The 23,944-nt window shown below is 48.4% G+C and overlaps 1 protein-coding gene across 4 annotated transcripts in view; it reads right to left on the bottom strand.

The window, feature by feature from the left end:
* Window positions 1–23,944, bottom strand: part of TTLL7 (tubulin tyrosine ligase like 7) — a 2,250,822-nt gene that overhangs the window by 1,703,854 nt on the left and 523,024 nt on the right. For all 4 annotated transcript variants that reach the window (XM_069641609.1, XM_069641612.1, XM_069641610.1 and 1 more), the window contains one exon: window positions 461–528. In XM_069641609.1, coding sequence (XP_069497710.1) covers window positions 461–528 — 68 coding nt within the window. The remainder of the gene's footprint in view (window positions 1–460; window positions 529–23,944) is intronic.

Genomic DNA, 23,944 nt, shown 5'->3' with positions numbered 1-23,944 from the left:
CTGTAACCTTGCATCAACATTATTGCAACTTGTCCCACAGCCCCCTACTGGCGTGGTACGGCTTTCCCAGAAGGTGCCTCTCATTTCTGCTCCCATATTAGCCAGCTGTGTCCTCACTAAACTACTGTTCCTTTTTCCAAGTCCTAGGCATGACCTTTTCCTCTCTCCAGAGAGAATATTCATTATGTCTGCACTTCACATTTTGTTCTCTTGAATGATTGTCACATCAATCTTGTAACCTTGTAACCTATGAACTTACTTGTAATGGTAACTAGCGCCGAGATGCCAGAGGGTTTGGTGGGCTGTTATGAATGTAAAGATAAATAAACATGGTTTCTTGACATTTATCTTCCCCCAACGACCAGAAATAAGTGTTTTGATGTTTAAGTAAAACTTACAGTTAACTCATAGCAAAACAACCTTGGTTATCAAGCTTTTCCATGCAATAAGAGTTACTTACTTGGTCATGTTTCTTGCTAAGCAATCCTTCCTACAAATCTCTCCCATTCCTGGAAAATGGTTGATTCGCTGAAAGAAAGATTTATATTAGTGCTTCCATATTTTACAATCACATTTAATAAACAATCTGCCTTCAAATCTGATTCATTGTATATGTCAGCCTATAAATCATTGGACGTGCCAATTTTGATAGCTGAAAGACTTGGTTTTTTAGTTATTTTATCACAGACATTTTTAGAAAGGTTTTACTTTTAATTTTGCAACAACACAGCAGTATCATTCTTAAACATGTACCATATATTGAACTTGAGAACTTATTATTCCTTTGCCTCACTACCACCATGATGAAACTTTTAGTCTTCCCGAACTCAAAGACCCCCAAAGTAGAACCCATACCTTAAACACCAAATTGCATATGATATAACTCAAAATATCACTTCACTACTTCATCACACAGTGAAGTTGAATGGTATTAAAACAATTCGACAGCTGCAATTGAACGGCTCATCATGGATGATTTGGTGGATATCGGGGAACAATAATAAGCTATAAATTAGCCAATTTCATGACTAACAAAAGATCATTTTATGGCCCATCAGAACCCACGTGCCAGCAATTTCATGCATGTGGAGGGACACTTTCATTTGCATAATCCACAAAACAGCACATTCCATAAATGAATACAAGACAATGCATTAATAATGAAGAAACCCTGGATACACAGTTTGATTCCCAGAGTCAAGATAAAACAGTTAGAACATATCAATGCACTTTAATACCTATATATTAGCACCCAGTGCAGGGGGAGCCAACCAATCAGGTAGCATGAATCACAGGCTGAATCCCACGATCTCAGCTCACGTTCTGATCAGAGTGATAGGTGCTTACCAGCCCTGCCACCTTCGCCACACCTTCCCCTCCGGTCACTCTTTCTTCCCTTCCCGACCCTCTAAACCACACACATTATTGTTTTGGTGGCAGCAAACACTGCCGCTGCTCCATCCTCCATCCTGGCCCTGCAAAGAAATGGAAAAGGGGCTCCATATGGAGCCCCAACTTCCGTCTTTACACTGGCCATCTTAAATTAGTATTTTCTTTGAATGAACAGGACGCTGCGAGGCGTCCCGTTCATTCGAAGAAAATACTTTGCTATCAGCACCCCTGGGTTTCTGTATTGGAATACAATGCTAATGGCAATAATAGCAGGCTCAGTGGGCTTCACCGGCACGGTAACGGCACCGGACCCAGTGTTAAATCCATGCTTCGCTTGGGCCTACAACTTGGGCCGGAGAAGCCCAACAAACCTGTTATTATTGCCATAATAAGGCACGACCAACAAGCAATTTATAAAAATGATAAAACAGCAAGTACAACGATATGGAATCAATGTAAGGAGTAAATGTCCATGTTTCCAGGCGAATTTCAGGTATCATGGCAGACTTTGCATCAGAAAGAGTGCATAAAGTTGGCAGAATGTGGGGTAGAGACTCATAAGAGCCACAGAGACAGCTAACATCGTCTACTTAACCTAAGCCCAGCCATTTATTAGTAATAGCCTTTACAGGTAGGACATTTAGTCTGGCCTTGAACAAGGACATTTGCGTGGCTCACATGGGACACTTTCATGTACAATTTAATGTAATGTGCCATTGGTGCTATTTCCCAGATCTTTGGTATGGTTTTAGCTCATCGGGTAGTAAACTGTCATCAATTGATTTACATTTTATGGCTTGTTTTAATGACATTTCATGGTTCGTAAAATCAAAATCTTATCACATTTGGCAATAATGGCATCACTCATGGGGGAAATCTCTCGGTATATTTATGGGAATATTCAGGATTCATAAGGGCAATTAATAATGTGCTGAGAAAGGGAAAGGGATCAAGAAGAACAAGTTACTTACCAACTGGTAACATTCTTTTGATTGGATGTTCCTCCAATGTATTCCTCATCTTAGATGTATTCCATCCTGCTTTGCTGCTCTTCGGAAATCTTTTCGTCAGAGGGCGCCGTGCGTCGATGTCGTCGAGTCGATGGTCCCTCGAAGGCCTCTGTCGAGGGTGATGTCATCGGGTGTATAAGTAGCACGCGCAACACACGTTGGCCTCAGTTCTGTTTTTCCCCTTTTTATCTTTGATTTTGTACTGTGTAGATTGTGCCAGCAGACAGGTATCAGCCTTGCGAGAGTTGAGTTGGCAATAACCCGGAAAAATCTACAGAGGGGTAGGCTGGGAGGGCGATGGGGAATAGTTGGAGGAACATCCAATCGAAAGAACGTTACCAGTTGGTAAGTAACTTGTTCTTCGAGTGGACTGTGTCCTCCAACGTATTCCTCATCTTAGATAGACTCCCAAAGCAGTATGGATAATTTCTCTGGAGGAGGGGTTAGATTTTTCAATGTCCTTAGATGGCTGAATATAGTACCGCTTTACCCAAACTCAGCTCCTTAGACTGGGAAGCATCCAGAATATATAATTTTGAAAAGGTGTGCAGTGAAGACCAGGTTGCTGCTACACAAATGGACCTTATTGGAACACCTCTTTGAAGTGCTGTCAAAGAGGCGATTCCTCTGGTGGAATGAGCCCTTAACCCTTCTGGTGGGTCTTTTTGTGCTAATCTGTAGCATTCTGAAATGCAAAGCAAAATCCAGCGTGATATTGGCTGTTTTGTCACTGATTGACCCAGTTTCCTTCCGGTGTAACTGATAAACAGTTGGTTGTCCACTCTAAGCTTGGAAAGCCTAGAGATGTAAAAGCTTAAAGCTCTTTTTGGATCCAACCTGTGTAATCTTTCCTCCTCCTTAGTAGGATGGGGTGGAGGATAGAATGCGGGTAAAACAATTTTCTGACTTAAATGAAAATCAGATACCACTTTAGGTAAAAATGAGGGTTTAACCTTCAACACAACTCTGTCCTTATGGAACACAGTATAGGGTGGCCCAGAAGACAGTGCCTGCAATTCGCTCACTCTTATTGCAGATGTTAAAGCAATTAGGAAAGCAGTTTTCCATGTCAGTAATCTTAATGGACAAGTTTTCAAAGGCTCAAAAGGAGCACACATTAAGAATTTTAGAACCAGATTGAGATCCCAAATTGGCACTTGGAATGGGTAAGGAGGAAACACATTAGTGAGTCCCTTTAAGAATTGCACTACCAAAGGAATTTTGAAATAGGAGCATTCTTCCGATGAGCGCTTGAAGATGGAAAGCGCTGCAAGATGACCTTAAATGGTACCAACATTTAGACCTCTATGCGCTAGGGACAAGAGGAAGGACAGTACTTCCGGGATAGACCATAGAAAAGGATTGACATTCTTTTCTCTACACCAGTTGCAAAACTTCCTCCAACGGCAACGGTATAGAGATTTTGTTGCTGGCCTTCTTGCCGAAAGCAACACCTCCTTGACGTCATCTGGAAGGTCCCAATCATTGTATCTCAGCCTTTCAGATACCAAGCATGAAGGTTGAGAGTTTTGACCTCTGGATGGAGAACCTGACCTTCCATTTGTGAGAGAAGGTCCTCTCTCTGAGGAAGACGTACTGGGGGGACAGATGGAAATGTCTAGAAGGTCCGAGTACCACGCTCTCCTGGCCCAATCCGGGGCAATTAGGATCATGCGATTCCCGAACCGTCAGTCTCCTGATGACCTGAGGAATGACGGGAATCGGGGGGAACGCGTACAATAGTGAGAAATTCCACTCCACCACGAACGCGTCTCCCAGGGCTCCTCTCGGGGGAAATTCCCTTGAGCAATACCTTTCGTGCTTCCGGTTGATTTCAGTCGTAAATAGATCTACTAGAGGGGTTCCCCAAAGGGCGAAGATCTGTTGAATGACTTCCTGAGCCAGTTCCCATTCGTGGGACACCGTGCTCTGCCTGCTCAGAGCATCTGCCGTCATATTCTCCTCCCCGGGTAGATGAACTGCCGTTAAAGAGATTCCCTCCTGAATTGCCCAATACCAGAGGTGAATTGCCTTTCTGCACAGAGGTAGTGACCCTACACCTCCTCTTTTGTTTAGATAATGCATGGCCACTGTGTTGTCTGTCATTATGAGGACATTCTTCCCCCTGACAGATGAAAGGAAAGCTTTCAGCGCTAGTCTGATTGCTCTCAGCTCTAAAAGGTTGATGTGTAGTTTGGACTCCGATGGAGACCAACGACCGCTGATTGTCAGATTGTTGGCATGAGCTCCCCACCCCATGAGTCAGGCGTCCGTCACTACTGTGATCTCCATGGTTGCCAAAAAGGTTCTCCTTTTAGGATGGTCTCTGTACAAGACCACCATACAAAATCTTGTCAAACCTTGTTCGGAATCTGGAGAAGATCCGTCATTTGACCGGAGAACTGGGACCACCGAGTCTTTAGAGCCCATTGAAGGGATCACATCATCAAATGCGCCTCTGGCACCAGGAAGATGCAGGATGCCATGAGGCCGAGCAACCTTAAGAAATCGTAAGCCTGGAGATTTTGGGCATTTTGGAATTTGGAAACCATCTGAAGAATGTCTTGAGCCCTCGACTTGGGAGGCAAGCTCTTTCCCAAGGATGTGTCTAATACAGCTCCTATGTACTGAAACTGTTGGGACTTCTTGAAATTTAGGGAGAAGCCCAGTCTGTGGAGGAAGTGGCAGGTGACTTTCAGATGATCTAGTGCTTGTTCGGCAGAACATGCCCTGATCAACCAATCGTCCAGGTAGGGGTAGGCATGAATCCCCCCTCTCCTGAGGTGCGCTGCCACCACTACCTGAAACTGATAGTGTGAGTCGCCAACTAGGAACCTCATGTATTTTCTGTGCTTGCGATGAATCAGCACATGAAAATAAGCATCCTGGAGGTCTAATGACACCAACCAGTCCTGAAGTTGAAGGGCCTGAAGGATCTGAGAAAGGGTAACCATCTTGAACTTGTCTTTCCTGAGGAACTTGTTCAGGTTTCTTAAGTACAAGATGGGTCTCAGTCCTCCGTCCTTTTTGGGGATCAAAAAATACAGGGAGTACCATCCCTTGATCCTCTCCGCTGCAGGTACTGGTTCTATAGCACCTTTCTCCAGCAGGGTTAGAACTTCCTGCTGTAGGAGCGGGTCTGAAAACTTCAAAGTGTGACTCCCTGGTGGATTGCTTTGAGGTTGCATTAGAAAAGGAAGGCAGTAACCTTGGGCTATTATTTCTAGAGCCCAAACATCTGAAGTAATGGCTCGCCATTCTTACAGATGCTGTGACAGTAAGCCTCCTACAGGTGTTTTGTGATGCAAGTCCTCAAAGTGGTTTTGTGGCGGTTGTTGCAGCCGCTGATGGCAAAGAGGCTGCAGCTGAAGCTGGCTTTGCACGTTTTGCTCGTCCACCGCGAGTGGCCTTTCTCTGGCCCCTTTGACTGGCCATTCCTCTCGCCTTTCCATATGAGGAGTAGTAACAATAGGATTGTCCCCTCCACGGTTGTCCTGGCGCACAAAAAGGCTGAGGTTGCCTAATAGCAGCCCCTAAAGATTCGGCAGCTGCTTTTGAGGTCTGCAACCTCTCAAGGCTCTCGTCAGCCTTGCTGCCAAAAAGGTGAGACCCGTCAAAAGGCATGTTCAGAAGGCGGTTCTGTACGTCCGGTGCGAAACCCGTCTTCCGGAACCACGCAAATCTGCGCATTACCGTGCTAGTGCCCATGGACCTGCTTACACTATCCGCAGTGTCCAATCCAGATTGAAGGGATTCCTGCATGGCTTCCTTTCCATCTCTAACGATGGCAAGGAACCCTTCCTTTTCATCCCCTTCTGGTATGTGCTCCGCCGCCAATGCGATGCACTCCCACAGAGTGTACAAAAACTTTGCCAAGGCACATGTGGAGTTGGCAGATTTTAAAGCCATACTCCCAGCTGGAAATACCTTCCGTGCCCAGCCATCCACACGCTTATCATCCCTGTCTGGAGGGAAAGAAGGGTACGCAAGTTTGTTAGAAGCTGTGGCTGCCTGTATGACCAGACTCTCGGGAGTGGGATGTTTGGACAGATAGCCGGGGTCGCTACTGGCAGGGTGGTATTTTGAGGTGAGAGATTTATCTACTGGGGGAATAGAATCCGGAGTTTCCCAATTCTTGGCCACCCTATTTTGCAGGGCTACATGAAAGGATAGTACTGGGTCTTCGGTAAGACCATGGTGCAAAATATCTGTCAAATCATCCTGGATGAATTGGGCTGATGGTCTAGCCCCATCCTAAGTAATCTACTACCTTCGTCATTAACTGACGGTATGATGGACTGGCATGCTCTCCTGGTTCTGGTCTGCCAAAGTCATTTTCAGGAGATGTGTCAATGCCACTTGCATTGTGTAATGATTCCACCAAGTCCCTCATTCTGCTTTCTTCTGAAATCAGGCATTCTGGGACATTTGGGGTGCTATATTCTAGCCCAAAAGGTACATTCTCCTCATCAGATCTTTCCTGTTCCTCAATAATTGAGGTCAGGGACTTGAAAAACTCCTTCCTAGGGAGAGGCTTGAAAACCTTCTCTGGGAGAGGAGGAAGGAGAGGTGTATTGCAGGGCTCTCAGGGTATTACAGGTCTTGTAACCCTATCTTTCCCTTCTTCTGGCTGGCCTGGCTTGGCTGGAGCCTTTGGCGCCGAGGGCTTCTGGGTCGACGTCGATAAAGGCGTTGATTGCGTCGACGAAATAGTGGTCGTCGACAGAGTTTGCTTCGAGGGCGTTGAGGCGCTCTTCGAAGATTTGCCCTTGGAGGTGCGTTGGGTCTCGGACGGCGTCAGTGATCTCGAGCGGTCGACTCGACTCAAGCGGTCCTTTTCGCTCGGCGTCCTGGAAGGTTCTCTATCCTTCCTTTTTCGATCACCCGGGCTCGAGGGCGCGCAAGTGTACAGAGCGTTGACGCTCCCGGCCGGCTTCCGAAGAAGGCGCGGACCGAGGCTTCGCTTTCTCAAACACCTCCATCATTTTTACCCTGAATGCTTCCCACTCTTCAGAAGACAAATGTTTTGTGGGGCATTTCATCCTTTTTGGGGATTCGTTTCAGGATGAGGTGGAGGGAGACCTGTGGCGTCGTTTCTTCGACTTTTTTGTCGAAGACGACGAGCGATGGGAATCGCTTCGGGACCTGGACCGATGCCTTTCACATCGAGGAGATTTCTCCTCATGGGACCTCGACTCGAAGCTAGAGCCTTTACGGTCGGGTTTGCGACCTACCTGTAGTTTTCCTCTCCTTTCTCGCAAGGCCTTCCGCGTCATCGCCTGACACTTCGTACAAGCCTCCATGTTGTGGCCTTCTCCGAAGCACCACAAACACTCTCGGTACGGGTCTGTGATCGACATTTTTGAACCGCATGACTTGCACTTTTTGAAACCTGATCTCGGGGTCGTGGTTGGCGTCGATGACGAGGACATATTTGTTTATTTACTATTCTTTACATAACTCGAGGCGTGCCGAATCTCCGAAGCAACATATACTGCAGAAAAATGGAACTAAGGCCAACGGGTGCCGCGCGTGCTACTTATACACCCGATGACGTCACCCTCGACGGAGGCCTTCAAGGGACCATCGACTCGACAACATCGATGCACGGCGGCCTCTGCCGAAAAAATTTCCGAAGAGCAGTAAAGCTGGATGGACTACATCTAAAATGAGAAATATGTTGGAGGACACAATCCACTCGAAAAACACATTTATGGGGCATAAAGCAGCAGGGTTGTGGTACGTTAGGAGAATTTGACAGCATGTGAGTCTAGTTTCATTCCACATGTTTAGGTACAATCTGAATCATATAGGGAGGGGCATCACCATCCTTAAAAAACATACTGGTCTTGTGATTACTGCTTTTCTTAGTCTAGGCAATGCCTCCCTCAGCAAGGGTCTGTTCCCAGATATCGTGAAACAGAGCTTACAAGACCAACCTGAAAAAGCCCACCCATAGCCTGGAAGACCTATTGAACTACTAGGTGAAGACTGACCTTCCGTTTATCAGCAAAGTCACTGATAAAGTAGTTGCTAACCAACTACTTATAAAAAAATGATCAACTCTGCCTGCTCTCAAAATACCAATCCAAGTTCTGCCCCAAATGCAGCACTTAAGCAGCCACCATCCAAGTGGGTTATGACACGTTTCAGATGATGGATATAGAGGATTCATGTTTTCTAGCTCTCCTGAACCTCTCAACTGTGTTCTACACTTTCGACTGTTACACACTGCGACCCTCCGTTCCCACAGGATGGGCTTCTGGTACTGGCCTGGAATGATTCACATCAAACTTATCTGGCAGACACCATGCTGTCCCTGTGGAGTCCCTTAGAGTCCCATTTGCTCCTCTGTCATCTTTAACCACTTTAGATGACCCAACATCCCAAAACACCAGTATGCAGATGATACATTAAAGACCAAAGGCCCACAAGATATTGCCCGCCTTTGTTCATGCCTTCCAACTCTTAAACCTTGAAAACAAGTGCCTTTTTAAAGCTTAGCTCCAATAAGGGTGAATTCTACCTCTTCAAGCAGAAACTCTCTCAAAGGGTAGCTGGATAAAGTGGGCTTAGACTGGCTCACCACTCGGCAAAATCCATAGGCTTCATTGTGGAACGCATGGTATCATTCCAACAACACATCACGAAAAAAGGCAGAAACGGCATTATATCAGATCTCTCTGCTAGCAAGATCAATCCCTTCCTCCCACCACAGGACAACCAAATGGTGGAGCGGGCCCCAGTGATCTCATATTGATGGGGTAATGCTCTTTTTTTCATGTAACATTTTTACCAGGTTGCTCACCGTAGTGACCACCTTACTCCTAGTCCATAGTCCCCTTTCCTCCTTACCTCTGGGACATCTCTCCCTCCTGTGGGACGGGACCGGAGCACTTTGTAAAAAGCATCCAAAAATGTTTTTTTTTCAAAAATGAGTCCTTCCTCTATTTCTGCGCGGGGCCCGGCACGCAGCCGTAACCCCACCCACCTTGGCTCTGCCCCGTGCAACGGCCATCAGTCCTTTTCTATCGCCAGGTCAGAGACCTATTAGCAATAACAGAGGAACATTATTAGAGGGGACGGCGGGCGGGCGTATGGAGGAAAGGGGACTATGGACTAGGAGTAAGGTGGTCACTACGGTGAATAACCTGGTTATACTCCTACGTCCCGTCCCCTTTCCTCCATACTTATGGGAGATTCCAAAGCACTCCTAACTAGAACTACGGATGGATGGAAATACCCCTTATTGAAAAAGGTTCTTTAGCACAGCCTGACCAAACAGAGCATCAGCTCTCGAACTCATGTCAAGACAATAATGCTTACAAAAAGCAGATGGGTAGGCCCAAGTAGCTGCCCTAGCGATGGACTCCCAGGGGACATACTTCTGAAAAGCAACCGCAGCTGCCTTGCCCCGCACCAGGTGTGCATGAATACCCTTAGGAGGTTTCAGCCCTTGGATGGTGATAGAACTTAAGAGCCCTTCTGACATCAAGACTGTGCAGAACCCTTTCTGCCTCTGAGGTAGGGTTCGGAAAAAAGACCAGCAGGGAGATCGACTGATTCAGATGGAATTCAGTTACCACCTTCGGTAGAAAGGCAGGGTTTGTCTATAGGACCACCCTGTCCTTGTGGAAAACCAAGAAAAGATGCTCCACTGACAAGGCCTGGAGCTCACTCACTCGCCTTGCTGAGGTAACAGCGACCAGAAAGGATACTTTCCATGATAGGTACTTGAGGTCCACCGTGGCCATGGGTTCAAAAGGCTTATGGCACAGCGCCGTCAGGACTACATTTAGGTCCCACAGCGGATGTGGACTACGAACAGGAGGGTAGAGGCGTGTCAAGCCTGCAAAATGCCTCTTGACGACTGAGTTACTCAGAGAGTAGGAATATTGGTCTGTAGAAAGATAAGCGGAGACCGGTGAAAGGTAGGTTCGGCAGGACAGAACATGAACACCCGACTCTGCTAGGGAGGACACGAAGGACAGCACAGTGTCAATCATAGCCACCCTCGCGTCCAACTGCTTTTCCAAACACCAATGACAGAACCTGAGCCATTTACTCCTGTATTGGGATCTGGTTGAGGGTTTCCCGGCTGCCTGCATAATACACAGGTTATCCGTAGACAAGTTAAGATGCTCTAAAGATCTGAACTCCGGCACCATGCCGCCAAGCTGAGCGATTGTGGGGAGAGGTGCCATATCTGCTGCTCCCCCTGATGAAGAAGATTGGGAGTCACTGGTAGCCTGATCGGCGGACACACCGACAGGTGTTGAAGTTCTGAGAACCAGAACCTGGCCGGCCACCAGGGGGCTATGAGTAGAAGGGAGCAGTTCAACAAGTTCTTCAGCTTCCAAATTGCTCGATGGACTAGAGGCAGCGGCGGGAAGGCATAAGCTCTCATGTTGTGCCATGGAATCTCGAGAGCATCCCCCACCCAGAGAGGAGGCTCCCAGCGCTCCTCTGGAAGCATACTGAGGAAGCTTCCTGTTCACTGCCATAGCGAAGAGATCCACCTCTGGTGTGCCCCAACGCGAGAAGATCCCTGAGAGGACCTCTGCCTTCAACTCCCACTCGTAGCTGACCACTGTCCGCTGGCTGAGAGCATCCACTGTGACATTCAGCTGGCCCAGAATGTGTACTGCAAGCAGCCAGATACCATGAAGCACGGCCCACTCCCAAATCTGGATGGACAGTTACACATGATTTATGTGCAGGAGCTTGTCCTGAGGTGACCAGAGGTCCGATACCTGTAGAAGATCCAATGTCGCACCCCACCCCAGGAGGGAGGAGTCCGTTGTGATCGTCACCATAGGAGCAGGGCCCTGAAAACCTGCACCCACCGACAGGTTGCTGAAAGATGACCACCATTCCAGGTCCACTCTCATGGAATCCGGAATCATTATCAGCTTGGAATCCGGGTCCACCACCTGACGCCAGGAACTCCGAAGAGCCCTCTGGGTCCGTCTCATTTTGAGACGAGCAAGAGGAAGAGCCAGCACACACGACGCCATGAGGCCCAGAAGCCTCTGGAACCACCAGCCCGACATGCTCTCCGACTGTGCAAACATCCGACACGTGGCTAACAGATCCACCATTCTGTCCCCGGTCAGGTACACTCTGCAGTCGATCGTGTTCCAGCAAAAACCCAGGAAAATCAGGTCCTGAGAGACCGTCATGGAAGATTTCCGCCAGTTCACCGACAGCCCAAGATGGAACAGGAGCTGAAGGAGAGACTGGAGATTGCCCGCTGCTGCAAGCGGACAAGGGCTGCGTCAGAGCCAGTCGTCCAAATATGGATACACATGAATACCCAGGAGACGAAGATGGGCCACAATCACCGACATCATCTTTGTGAAGACACGCGGCGCCGAGCTGAGGCCGAAAGGAAGCACTCGAAACTGGAAGTGCTCCTCTCCCAAAGAGAAGCGGAGATATCTCCTGTGTGGGTTCCAAATCAGGATATGCATGTACGCATCCTGAAGATCCACCACGCTGAGCCAATCGCCCATCTGCAAGGAGTAGCGTTTCTGGCTGGGCGTGATCATCTTGAATTTCTCTTGGGGTAGGAAAAGATTGAACTGGGAAAGGTCTAGGATGGTGCGCAGGCCAGCCTGGTTGGGTTTGGGCACCGTAAACAGCTGGGAGTAGAAGCCCTCCCCTCGCTCCCCAAGGGGAACGGGTTCCACAGCTCTGAGGTGCAGAGGTTTCTGAACCTCGGCTTTGAGGGAGGGCGAGCCCAACAGCTGAAAAGGAGGTTTGAAGGGTGGGGTAGGGGGTAGAGGTAAGCGGAAGCCCGCCCGAGCGACTCACAAGACCCATCTGTCTTCTGTGATGGTCTCCCACGCCTCCCACTGAGAAGCAATGCGTCCTCCCACCGGGTGTCTTGTGCGAATGCGGAAAACCCTCATTTAGTAGGTTTATCGGTGGCGGTGCCACCTGAACCTGAGGAGGAGGCTGAGGAGCGGGAGAAAAACCGCATCCGTTGTTGCCTACGACGGTTGTTCCCCGCAGGGGTAACCACTCTGCAAGACTTTCGGTCGAGGAAGCCCCTAAAGCCCAAAGTCGAGGATGGTCGACTTTGTGACAACGGTCTCTGGGTTTTGAAAGGAGCCTTAACCAGGACAGACAAGGACTTAGCTGTCTGAGTGCTATCCTTCGTCTTGGTGAGCTCTACATCTGTTGTAGAATGAAAGAGCTCCTTCCCATCGAACGGAAGGTCCAACACCTTGTCCTGCACTTCTTTTGAGAATTTAGTTGCATGCAGCCACGCCTGCCGTGAGGTATTAACCCCCAGCATAAGGCCCCGAGCCGAGGTGTCTAAGTGATGAGCCGCAGCCTCCAGGAGATCCTGGGCCAAGACCCTGGCGTCGGATAGGCCTTCTGTCAAATCTTCCAGTTTCTCGACCGGGATAAACTCCTCAAACTCCGACAGACCTTTCCACATCTGCATGTTCGTTCCCGCTAATATCAATTCAGCGTTGGCCTGCCTGAGCTGCAAGGCTGAGTTGGCAAACATTTTCCTCCCGAGGAAGTCGAGGAGCTTGTCCTCCTTCCCCAGAACCTGACTAGCCGTCGTGGAAGAGGATGCTGCAGGCCTGGACTGCAAAGTGGCCGCAGCCACTACTGTGGAGGAGGGGGGTGGACAAGACAACGGGCCACCTCTTCCGAAGAATGCAGCCTGCATCTCGCATCAATTTTCTTATTGACAAAAAGTCCAGAGTGTGACTTTTCCCAAACTCTGGAGACCTCAGCCAGAACGTCCTTCTGCAAGAACAGGCCGGTACGCTCCAAAGGAGACAGGGTGAACGCCCCAGAAAGCATGCCCTCTTGTGGAGCGGGTGCCTCAGGCACTGGAACATCTAAGAAATTCATCATGTCCAGTACCCGGTCATGAAAAGCTCTGATAGAGCGGGGAAGGTCCTTGCTGTCCTGATCGCCTTGCGCGTCATCCATCAGGTCAGGAGCCTGCTGAGCCGTGTCAGGCGCTGCCTTGTCCAGAGGGGACAATGGAGGCAAAGGCGGAAGAGTCGGGGAAGGCACCGTAGGCAAGGGAGGTGCAGGCGGAACCACTGGAGGAATGGGTAGGGCCGGAGGCGCGGGCAGACATATCTCCCTAAAAAGCCCTTTGAAATACTCCTCATGGGGTCGGTACGCATCATCGTCTGAAATTTACCGAAAAAAAGCTTCCTCCGGGGACTGTTGCGGAACCTGAGGAGGCCGTTCATGAGGTGGACAAATCCAGGGACGTTACGGGGAAGGATGCCACACCGGCCCCTCCACCGACGTATCCACATAAATCAAAAGGTGCCGACCCTGCAGGCAACGAAACATTGTGCGGAAAAGGCATCCGAGTGTTCCAGTCGTAAACTGGCCGATAAGGATGCGCACAAGGGACTCTATGTTCACCCAAGGGACCAAGCCCTACACCTGAGGCCGATGGCGTAGTTGTAGGGGTAGCACCCAAAATGGCTACCGCGGTCGTGGCGGGAACGGGTGCCATTTTGTCCTCATCTGAGGGGAACTGCGGCACGTGAGGAAGTGAGGCAGGGGTCCCCGTCGATGGATCAGGGGTCTTAACTTTAGCCTTAACATAAGGGACCTCGGCAGAGCCAGTACTGTGAGGCCTGGAATGTTTTTGTGACATACCAACTGCCAAATTAGCCTTCGAAGGAATGACCTCAGTACTGCCGGTAAAAGAAGAACTTTGCTTCTTTGCCCCCTCAACAGGTCTGGTGTCGCCGCAAGAGCGGGAACGGTGAGAAACAACTTTCACCGACAAGGCCTTACCAGGCCTCTCAGAACTGTTGGTAGCTTTAGCCTCTGGACGAGGGACCTCGGACCCGGGTCCGGTAAAAGCCTTATATAGGCAGGCCTCGAACATCCGTTTGGTGACAGCAAGCCCACCCAAGGCCTCTGGGCGCTCCCCGGTCTTATTTTTGAGGGAAGCCGATAGAAAGGCCTCGGAGCTAGCTCCGGTACCCCACGACTCAGTAGAACTGGGTCCACAAACAGCCCCCACAGGAGGGGCCTCGGAGCGTGCTCCGGTATCCACAGGCCCCTTATGGAGACCCTCGGAGAAAACTCCGGCATAATTATTAGGCCCAACTGGCACCTCAGGGCGAACCCCGGTGACAGAGCGATCAACGCCCCTCCCGGCCCGAGAGGAACCTGGAAAGGTATCCCCCGGCCGGGGTGCTCTGAAAAGTAAAGAATTTACCGGGAGTTTTTTCTTCTCGTCGATGAACGCCTGAAAATGTGAAGGAGTTTGTTGGAGCACCTCCTCCCACCGCTCCAACCGACGTTGAAGTGCCCGGACCGAAAGTGAGTCGCAGTAAAAACAGGAATCCCAACGGTGATCCGGACCCAAGCACTCTAAGCAAAGAGGATGGAGATCCGCCCTCACGAAACGACGGTGACACGATGAACAGTCTGGGAAGCCAAGTTTGAACGACATAGACTGACTAGTACACAATCGCTAGCGAGAGCCAGAGAGGAAAAAGGGAAGAAAACCTTCTGAGGATGCAAGTTCGTTCAGTCCCAAAAGAGGGGAGAAAAGGACTGATGGGTGATGCGTGGGGCGGAGCCAAGGTGGCCGGGGTTATGGCCGCGTGCCGGGCCCCGCGCAGAAAGAGAGGAAGGACACATTTTTGATTTTTTTTTTGTTTTTGGATGCTTTTTACAAAGTGCTCCGGTCCCGTCCCACAGGACGGAGAGATGTCCCATAAGTATGGAGGAAAGGGGACGGGACATAGGAGTATATTGTTTTTGATGCAAAAATTACCAACATAAACACATTGCTTGACATTGATGTGTAAGCATTGACAAGAAACCAAATTACCAATCCTGTGACCAAGGGGCCACCTACCAGTCCTATCGAACAACAATTTCCCACCCAGAAAGTCCCACTCTACCCTCTGCCCGCCTCCTTCCATTTACTTCAGACTTTCGTAAATTTCCCCAGACAGTCCTGAGCGTTGTACACCCGTCTTTGCAGGGCCATGCACATGTCTACCTCAGCTGCCCACTGACCAGTCCGTGGACGTTCCGGGGGCCCCCCAGTGCAACGCCATCGCTTTTTTACTCTGTCCCAGGGCAACTGATAGGAACAATTTTTCATATTTGGTAAATCCCACCTCCCCCAATATCCCCAAAAATACACACTTCCGGTCTCTAGGGACCTCATTCTCCATCACTGCAGTCTGACTATACATTTCCCCCAAAAGGGTTGCACCTGCATGCACTCCCATATTATTTAAAAGAACTTACCTCCAGGCCTCCCACACCACACACAGTCCTCATTTTCAGCCCTCTCCCATTTCCATAACATTGTACGGGAGCAGTACTTTTGATGCAGGATCTTGTATTGTACAAGACGTAATCTGGAAGACATTCCGATTTCCCTAGGGAACATCAATACATCCACCCACTCCTCTGGGTCCAATACCCCCACATCTTCTTCCTACCTATCCTTAAGGCGAGATAATTCCTGGGCCCCAAAAGCTGATGCGACTTGGTGGAGAGTCAAAGCGACCTTGGTTTCTGTACGTGTCGGTTAGCCTCTAGAGGGGAGCCCTGTGGTATCTCCTGCAGCTCTGCCAACTGCGACCTTAGTACATGTGCCAACTGCATTTATCTGAAGCTTTCCCCGCTCCAGAAACCAAACCTCTCCTGTAGTGCCTCAAACGGAAGGAGACCGCCCTCTTGCACCACGCCCGCCAGGGTTCGGATCCCAAGATTTTCCCAATTCTTGAGAAGCGCTGGAATATGAGAGTTGCTCCAAAGAGGCTGACTAATGGTGGGTCTGCCCTCCCCTCCCACATGTCGTTGCGCCTCAGCACAAACCTGTTGTTCATACCACGTCATGGACGGGAGCGCAAGCCCTCCGCTCCTCCTCCCATATAGCCATCCAGCCCCGCTCCCATGCGATATGCGGTAGCATGAGGTCCCCATGCAGTCAATCGTTCACCACCCCTAATTGGGTCGCCCAATAGTACCCTTGAAGAAATGGCAGACCGAACCCCCTCTCCCACACAGATCTCTGCAAGGTCTCGAGAGCAATGCGCACCCTTCTGCCCCCACATTGGAGCATCCTGAGGTCCCTTTCGTTCTTCCGAAAGACCAGCCTGGGGACCGTAGGAGGGGACTTCTGCAGCACATACAAGATCTTGGGCAAAAAAATCCTTTTGAAGAGGGCTGCCTTGCCCTATAGATTCAGTGGAAGAGTCTGCCAGTGTGCAGCGTCAAACATGTACTTTTCCATTATCGGGTGAACGTTTAGCCCAAGAAACTCAGATAGTTGCCTGCCCAGTTCGATGCCCAAATATCGAAATACCACCCTCGACACCGGATATGGACAAGCCTGTGGAACATCCCTGTCCACACCCTGTATAGGAAACAAAACCGATTTCTGCCAGTTGACCTTGAGGCTGCTGAATCCCTGGTATTTGTTTAGGATTTGCGTCACTGCAGGACAGGACTCGATTTGATCACCCATGTTTATCAGCAGGTCATCCGTGTATAGGGAGACCTACTCCTGCTCTCTCTCTGCCCCCCCATGGCCATCTAAACCCCACCCAGTCCTGGCTGGGTCTAAGCTCCACCGTCAGCGCCACACTACCAGTGTAAACAGTAAGGGAGAGAGGGTACACACCTGCTTCGTCCCAAGTAGAATACCTTTGAGGAGTTCCAATTGACCCTAACCTCCATCATTGGCGCACTGTACAACAGGTGTACCCACCCCAAGTAGTTCTCCCCAAATCCAATGCCCTTCATTATGTCCTTCTCTTAATAATGAGGAAGACCCTATACTTTCTAAATTCCTAATGGCATGTTGTCATTTTACAGGACCCTCCGGTTGTAGGACCCAAAGAACCATTTCTGTAAAACACTCTAGGCAGAATAACATTCATACATATGACTCACATTTAACGTTCTGGGTCTCTGATGGTTTCATCCTAAGTAAGGGTCGCAAAAAATGCCCATTTAACATATCCTTATGTGAAAAAAGCCCCCTCTATGGGCACTCCCATCCCCTGCACACCATCCAGACGGAAAACCAGCTAGATCATTTAGTCTAATGTACAACAAATATTCAAACAACAGGTCCGGTGGTGTTTTGATAAAAAAAACCTCTTATTTTTAATGTTTAAATACAAATAACATGTTCAATATTGAGTTGTATACTGGATGTTCAACGCGTTTCGGGGAAACAGTCCCTTCTTCACGAGCTAAACTGTAGAAAAATTGAAAACAACAGAGCTCATGCATTCTTCATATTCATAATTAGAAAGATTCACCTTCACCACCAGAGGTAAACCACATGTAAAGCAACATGCCATAGGTTCACAGACTAAATATTCACTACACAACTGATCCAAAGTTCTAATCTCAACACCATCTCCCAGTGTAACTATATTGCCATTTAAGACTGTTACCTAGAATCACCAATGAACTACATCTCTAGGTGTACACCTCGTGTGTAGTTGAAAGAGTCCCCAAGTGAATCTATATCCAACATGCAGACAGACACCTGTGCGTACTCTGGTCTATCCCTGCTGGACAGACCTCAGGGACCTGGTAGTATGTACCTGATGCCACAACTTGAGGGGTATTCACCAAACAAACAGTTACACAAATGTGACCTAATGTTACACAGTCCCTCAATCTGTACTGCAGATAAAATGACAACATAAGTGTCCAATTGCAGAGAAGTGATTATACCATGATGTGAACTGCAGATATAGCACATACCTATGGTTGACACTATCGACAAAACTTTCAAAAACGAAGGGAGATCCAATTCTCCTTTAAAGCATCTCATCAGCAGACAGACCGACATACCATGCCTGCATCAACAAATGCACCAGATATACTGTCACTCATGGAGCCAAAGGACATCCCTTGGCTTCACAACCTTCAAACCAAAGTACCCACAGGGCATTAGTAGTCCTTACTTCAATGTACAATGACCCCCTCGCCCGACACGTTAAGTGAAGGTTTCTGCAATGACTAGAAAGACACAGCGCCATCTCGGGGGCTAAGCGAGCAGCATGTATTCATACTCTCATGTGACTGCATAAACCAATGGGGTCACGTGTTCTTCTACATGTACCTACGATTCCCCAGGCAAACATACAGGAACATGGCGGCCATCTTGAGTTGGACTAAAATTCCACAGGTGAGCCTGCTATCAATGCATAGCCAAAATTATAGAAATTCCACAAAAATGGAAAAAGCTGCTGATGCAGATAGTAATATCTCGTGGGGGAACTATTCATAAAATGAAGCAAAATCAACTGCTTCAAAAAGAGATGTGTATACCATCACATGCAAATTGTGACATTGTTAATGTTAATCAGACAAGCAGAGGATGCCAATGTTGCATTCAGAGCCTTCAGAGTTAGAGCCTACCAGCAGAGTAATGTTAAATGTGCAAACATGCAGTTAGAGAAGAAAATTCGGTTTCACTTCACAGAGATTACAAAGCAGTGTCTGGTTGTTCCAATATATAGAAGCAGAAAACACACCAAGCTAAATGCACAGACTAGTTGTTGTAATTCCAATCAGCTATGCGGTACATTTAAAAATGGTGTGCCTTTTCGACTTAGCGAGAGAGAAGAAGGAGAAAAGAGATGCAGAGCTGGCGAAGCGGGAAGCAGAACCGGAAGCACACACTCAAGAGCAGGCTGTGTAGAGAGAGGCAAGTGCTTCATACCGGCAAGGCGAGAGACCGGGGGAAGCGCAGCAGATGCTGCAGGCGAAGCACAGAAGAGCTGGCATTGTGGGGAGGCTGTCGGGGACACGGGCACCATGAAGAGCAGCAGTTCCACCAGCAGAAGTACGAGAAGCCAATGGGAGAACCTCAGGATGGTTTGCAGTGAGTCTGCCCATAAATATTGGGAGCCCCGGAGCATACTGACAGACGTACAGTAAATTGGGAACTTATTTTGAATATCAACCAAATGACATAGAAAAAGCTGAATTTACATAAATCTCCATATATGAGATGTCGATATGGGGAAAGCTGGTGTAAATGTTGTCAAAAGCAAGTAAACATTGAGGATGTAATTGAAAGGTAAGATCTGTACAATTCGTCATATATGAAACATCAATATGGGGAATAGTGGAACAAGTATTGCTACAAGCCAACGAACAATAATAATGCAGTTAACAAACAAAGCCTGAACAAGTCTCCATATATGGGATGCCTATATTGGGAAAGTTGGAGCAAATAAAGTATAAACAGTCAAGAAGTACAACTGTGTTATATTTAAAGAGAAAGAAAGTTATAAGATGACCTGGTGAAGGAAGTGCATCAGGCAGGGAGCCTTTGGGGGAATGATGCCTGACAGGAGAGTACACCAGGTGATCTACAGAACCCAGAGGAGGATTCCTGGCAGGGGAGTGCACCAGGTAATCAGTCTAGAGTATGTGAAAAGAAAAGACACTGTAAAAAGGCTCCTAGAGGAGAGTATACCAGGAGACCATCTTTTGCGAGTTGCTGTGTAGAAGAAACACTTTTGCCATCCTTCCATCCTTTCAAACGCCATTGTTAGGAAATGTCACTTTTGTCATCCTTTCAACACTATTGTTGGAAAAAGACACTTTACATCAACCTTAGGAAAGTGTTATATTTAAGACATTTCCATTAATCTTAAAGGAACATTGTTTCAGCTTTCTAAACGAGACAGTTCTGGGGAAGGGAATCAACCCCTGGATATAAGGATTGTTTTGGATTTAGATATTTGGTTTTTGCACACTATTTGCTGAATTTAAAGTAGAGACGTTTACCTTGCACCTTTTGATGATATGTTTTAGTGTGAGGTCAGATACAATTTGGACACAAGATCAGCTTGCTTTGGTTTTAGTTTTCTAGGCAGGGATACTCTTCAGGATAGAGACGGATAGGCATTTATCCAAACCCTTTTTATTTTAATAAAATGACTAATGTTGAAAACATTACAACTTTGTGTCTGACCTCTCATTTCTGACCCCTCACAGTGTGTATTGTGAGAGTGAGAAGGGCATCATACACCTGGAAGGGTGAGCAGGGCACCATATTCCTGAGTAGGAGAGAATGGTAGAGTGTAGAAGGGAGTGTAGCAGTAGAGTGGAGAGGGGGAGTGGAAGGAAAGACAGCAGTAACATCGGCAGAAGGCGATAGGGGATAGAAGAAGAGAGACAGACAGAGAAACATATGTGGGTTGAGTTGGACGGAGGAGAGTAGTAAGGATATTGAGTGGGGATTGAGTGTCTGACAGCACATCCATACACCACCCAACATAGCTTCTGGGAGATTTTAACCTTTGGTTCAATGACCCTACAGATCAGAAGTCCACCTCCTCTCTGCAGCGCTCCATGAAATAAATGTGTGCAAGCCATCTGCTCTCCCACGCATGCCAAAGGTCACACTCTCAACTGGATCCTTCCCCTCAACGTCCCCATCAAAGTCAAATCCATCAACCCAGTACCCTGGACCGATCATTCTGTGATCCTCTTCACAATGTCCCCTGCTGCCGCCGTAAGCAAAACTGGCATAGACCCCCTCGACCATCACTGCTAGACACAACAGAAAATCTACCAAGGAAATATTGGAGCCCACCATCCAAGCTTCCCTCCACTCTTGGCCCAATAACAACAACCCTGAAGCCATACAATTGGCCTACAATTCCACACTCCTCAGTGCCCTGGACTTACATGCTCCCCTCAAAACGACCACACAAAAAAAACACCACCTACACAACTGGTTCACTGAAGAGCTAGTTGCCCTCAGAAAACTTAAACGTTCCAAAGAACACATCTGGAGAAAAAAAAGAAAACTCCCCCACTAACAAAGAAGAATTTAGCATCAGCGCCACCACCTACAAATCTGCACTTATCACCACGAAAGCCAGAATCTACAATACCCGCACAGCCGAGGCCAGCTCCAAACCAGAGAGCTTTTCAGAATCCTCAAAGAGCTCGAATCACCAGCCCCACCTACCACAACCTTCCAAAAAGACAAGGCCTGGTGTGCCCCGTTTCAATCCACCCTAGCAAATAAAATCTTGAACCTCTGAGACTAAAGCATCCACAAGAAAGCTCAGCTCACTTGCACGAACGCCAATGCCCCCACACTCACTACACGCAGCGCCCCCCCTTTCCAATTCTCCCCCGTTTTCCTGGCAGATACACTCGCCACCATCCAACGCCTCCAAGTTTCAAACTGCACAGGCAACATCTGCCCCGCCCACCTCGTCAATCTATGCACAGAACCCCTCGCCCCCACCGTTGCCAAATTCTTGAACGCCTCCTTCAGTTCCTGTACGGTTCCCAACTCCCTTAAAAGAAGCTTGGGTCACAGCACTGCTAAAACTAAAAAAAAAACCTTGCTGGATCTCACCCTGCCCACCAACTACCGGCCAATTATGACAGTTCCCTTCCTACTCAAAATTCTAGACTACACTGCCTACCTACCACTTCAAACCCCCCTAGAAACCAATAACCTACTCGGTACCCGCCAGTCCGGATTCATACCAAGAGATAGCACTGAATCCGCCCTCCTTGACCTTACGATCAAACTCGACCACATCTGTGATAATGGCAACCTCGCTATCCTCCTGCTACTTGACCTCTCTGCGACTTTGACCTCGTCGACCACAACTTCCTGTGTCACCACCTCGTCACCACCTTCAACCTCTCCACTGAAGCTGCCAACTGGATAAAATCCTTCCAGAGTGAGCGAACCTCCAGAGTCTTTGCCGGAACCGAAGCAGCCAACCCCATTCCAGTCTCCTATGGGGTCCCACAAGGCTCCTGCCACTCCCCCACAATGTACAATATGTACACCAAGCCCCTTTTTGATCACTTGGGTTGACTGAACATACCCTACACTAACATTGCTGACGACATGCAGATCCTCTTCAAACTCATGGGTAACCATAAACTTGACCCTGCTAATATCAACCGCATTTACAGCATCATACAGGCATGGATGGCAAGCCACCACCTGTGCCTAAATGATGATGAGAAGGAAGTACTTATTGTCGACTTCCTGCATCGTCTGAAACACTTAGATCCCGCCTTCTCCCCCTTCCTCATTGACGGAAACAGCATCCCGGTATTTCCACACGTCAAAACACTAGGGGTCCACCTCGACGCTGAAATTAACACACACAAACATGTTATTGCAGTAGCCACATCTGCTGCATACTTGTAACGCTCACCTGATTCTCGCAGAGGCGCCGGTCTTGACTGGGCGACTACCGTATCTTCAAAGGTGATGTGTAGCACCCGGTTGGCTCTTTGGGCTGGACCTCTGTGCACTGTATGCCTGACGTGTAGAGTAAGATGTCTGCAGATAGAAAATATGGGGTTAATGAACTGGGGTTATTGGGGTGTCCCTATCTCTTTCCTCTTCTCCTCTCCTGTAGACCCCCAAAGGTTAACGCTCTCACCTTAGGTAAGTGAATGCCGAGCTCTCCATCTGCCTCGGGGCAGGGTGCTGTAACCAGTTTCTTCACTGTATAGGTAGCGCAGGCCTCTTGACTTCAGAGGACTGCTGTCCGTCGTTTACTGCACGAACGGTAAGTTTCGAGTCATTCAAATGTCTTTAAAGTCTTTAGTAATAATGTCTCTTGTTTTGCAGGGTTCCGGCGATGGCGGATGACGGGCTGAAGTGAGTTGAAGATGGAGCCCGTGTGATGAATAGAAGCGCCTGGAAGCACGTAAGTAAGCGCTTGTTGCCTGCTTCACTATGCGCTCTAACTGTCTTTTTATTTTGCAGGTACGAGTTCAGAGCGGCTGCAGGGTGCCGGAATACCCACTGGATTAGATGTGGAAAGGAGTAATGGCACGTGAGTATTAAAGTTCCCCAATGTCTTTAAACGCACCTTGTTTTGTCTTTCAGATGCGGGATGCAGCGCCGAAGGCCTCCGGAGCGTGCGAAGAGTTGGTAAACTTTTGTCTTTCAGATGCCGGAATGCAGTGTGAAGACCTCCGGAGCGCACGAAGAGTAGGTAAGCCTTTGCCTTTCAGATGCCGGAATGCTAACCTGTTCTTTCTTGTCTTTATAGGTGTTGCTGAAGACTGGATTCAGGATGGTAAGCCTTTGCCTTTCAGATGCCGGAAAGCTAACCTGTTCTTTCTTGTCTTTATAGGTGTTGCTGAAGACTGGATTCAGGATGGTAAGCCTTTTTCCTTAGGCCCAGGACCGGATGCAGAAGACACGATGAGCGTTCTGCTGCAGAGGTTGCAGAATAACGCAAAGCAAGATTCATCCACCGGGTGTGGTTTAAATAGCCTCCTGTAGTGCTTTGGTGTCTCCTTCCACAGCCACGCCTAAGTAAGAAAAGAGTTCCTGGTAAGAAAAGAGTTCCTGCCTTCCAGAAGAGTTCCAGTGTTCTGAATCTAGGGAGTGGCTCCAGCCCCACCCAACAGGAAAAGTAGTTCCAAACAGAAGAGGATCAGAGGCTCAACTGGCAGGCAAGTAAGCAGCATGGTCTGCTGAAGGTAAGTCCACCCAAGCATTATGAGCCCGGCGCTTCCAGCGCTGGGAC

This window comes from Ambystoma mexicanum, chromosome 1q, assembly GCF_040938575.1.
Source record: "Ambystoma mexicanum isolate Mex_15411 chromosome 1q, UKY_AmexF1_1, whole genome shotgun sequence".
In the NCBI taxonomy this organism is placed as follows: domain Eukaryota; kingdom Metazoa; phylum Chordata; class Amphibia; order Caudata; family Ambystomatidae; genus Ambystoma; species Ambystoma mexicanum.
Note: the sequence above shows the minus strand (reverse complement) of the source record. Positions and strands in the feature narration are given on the sequence as shown.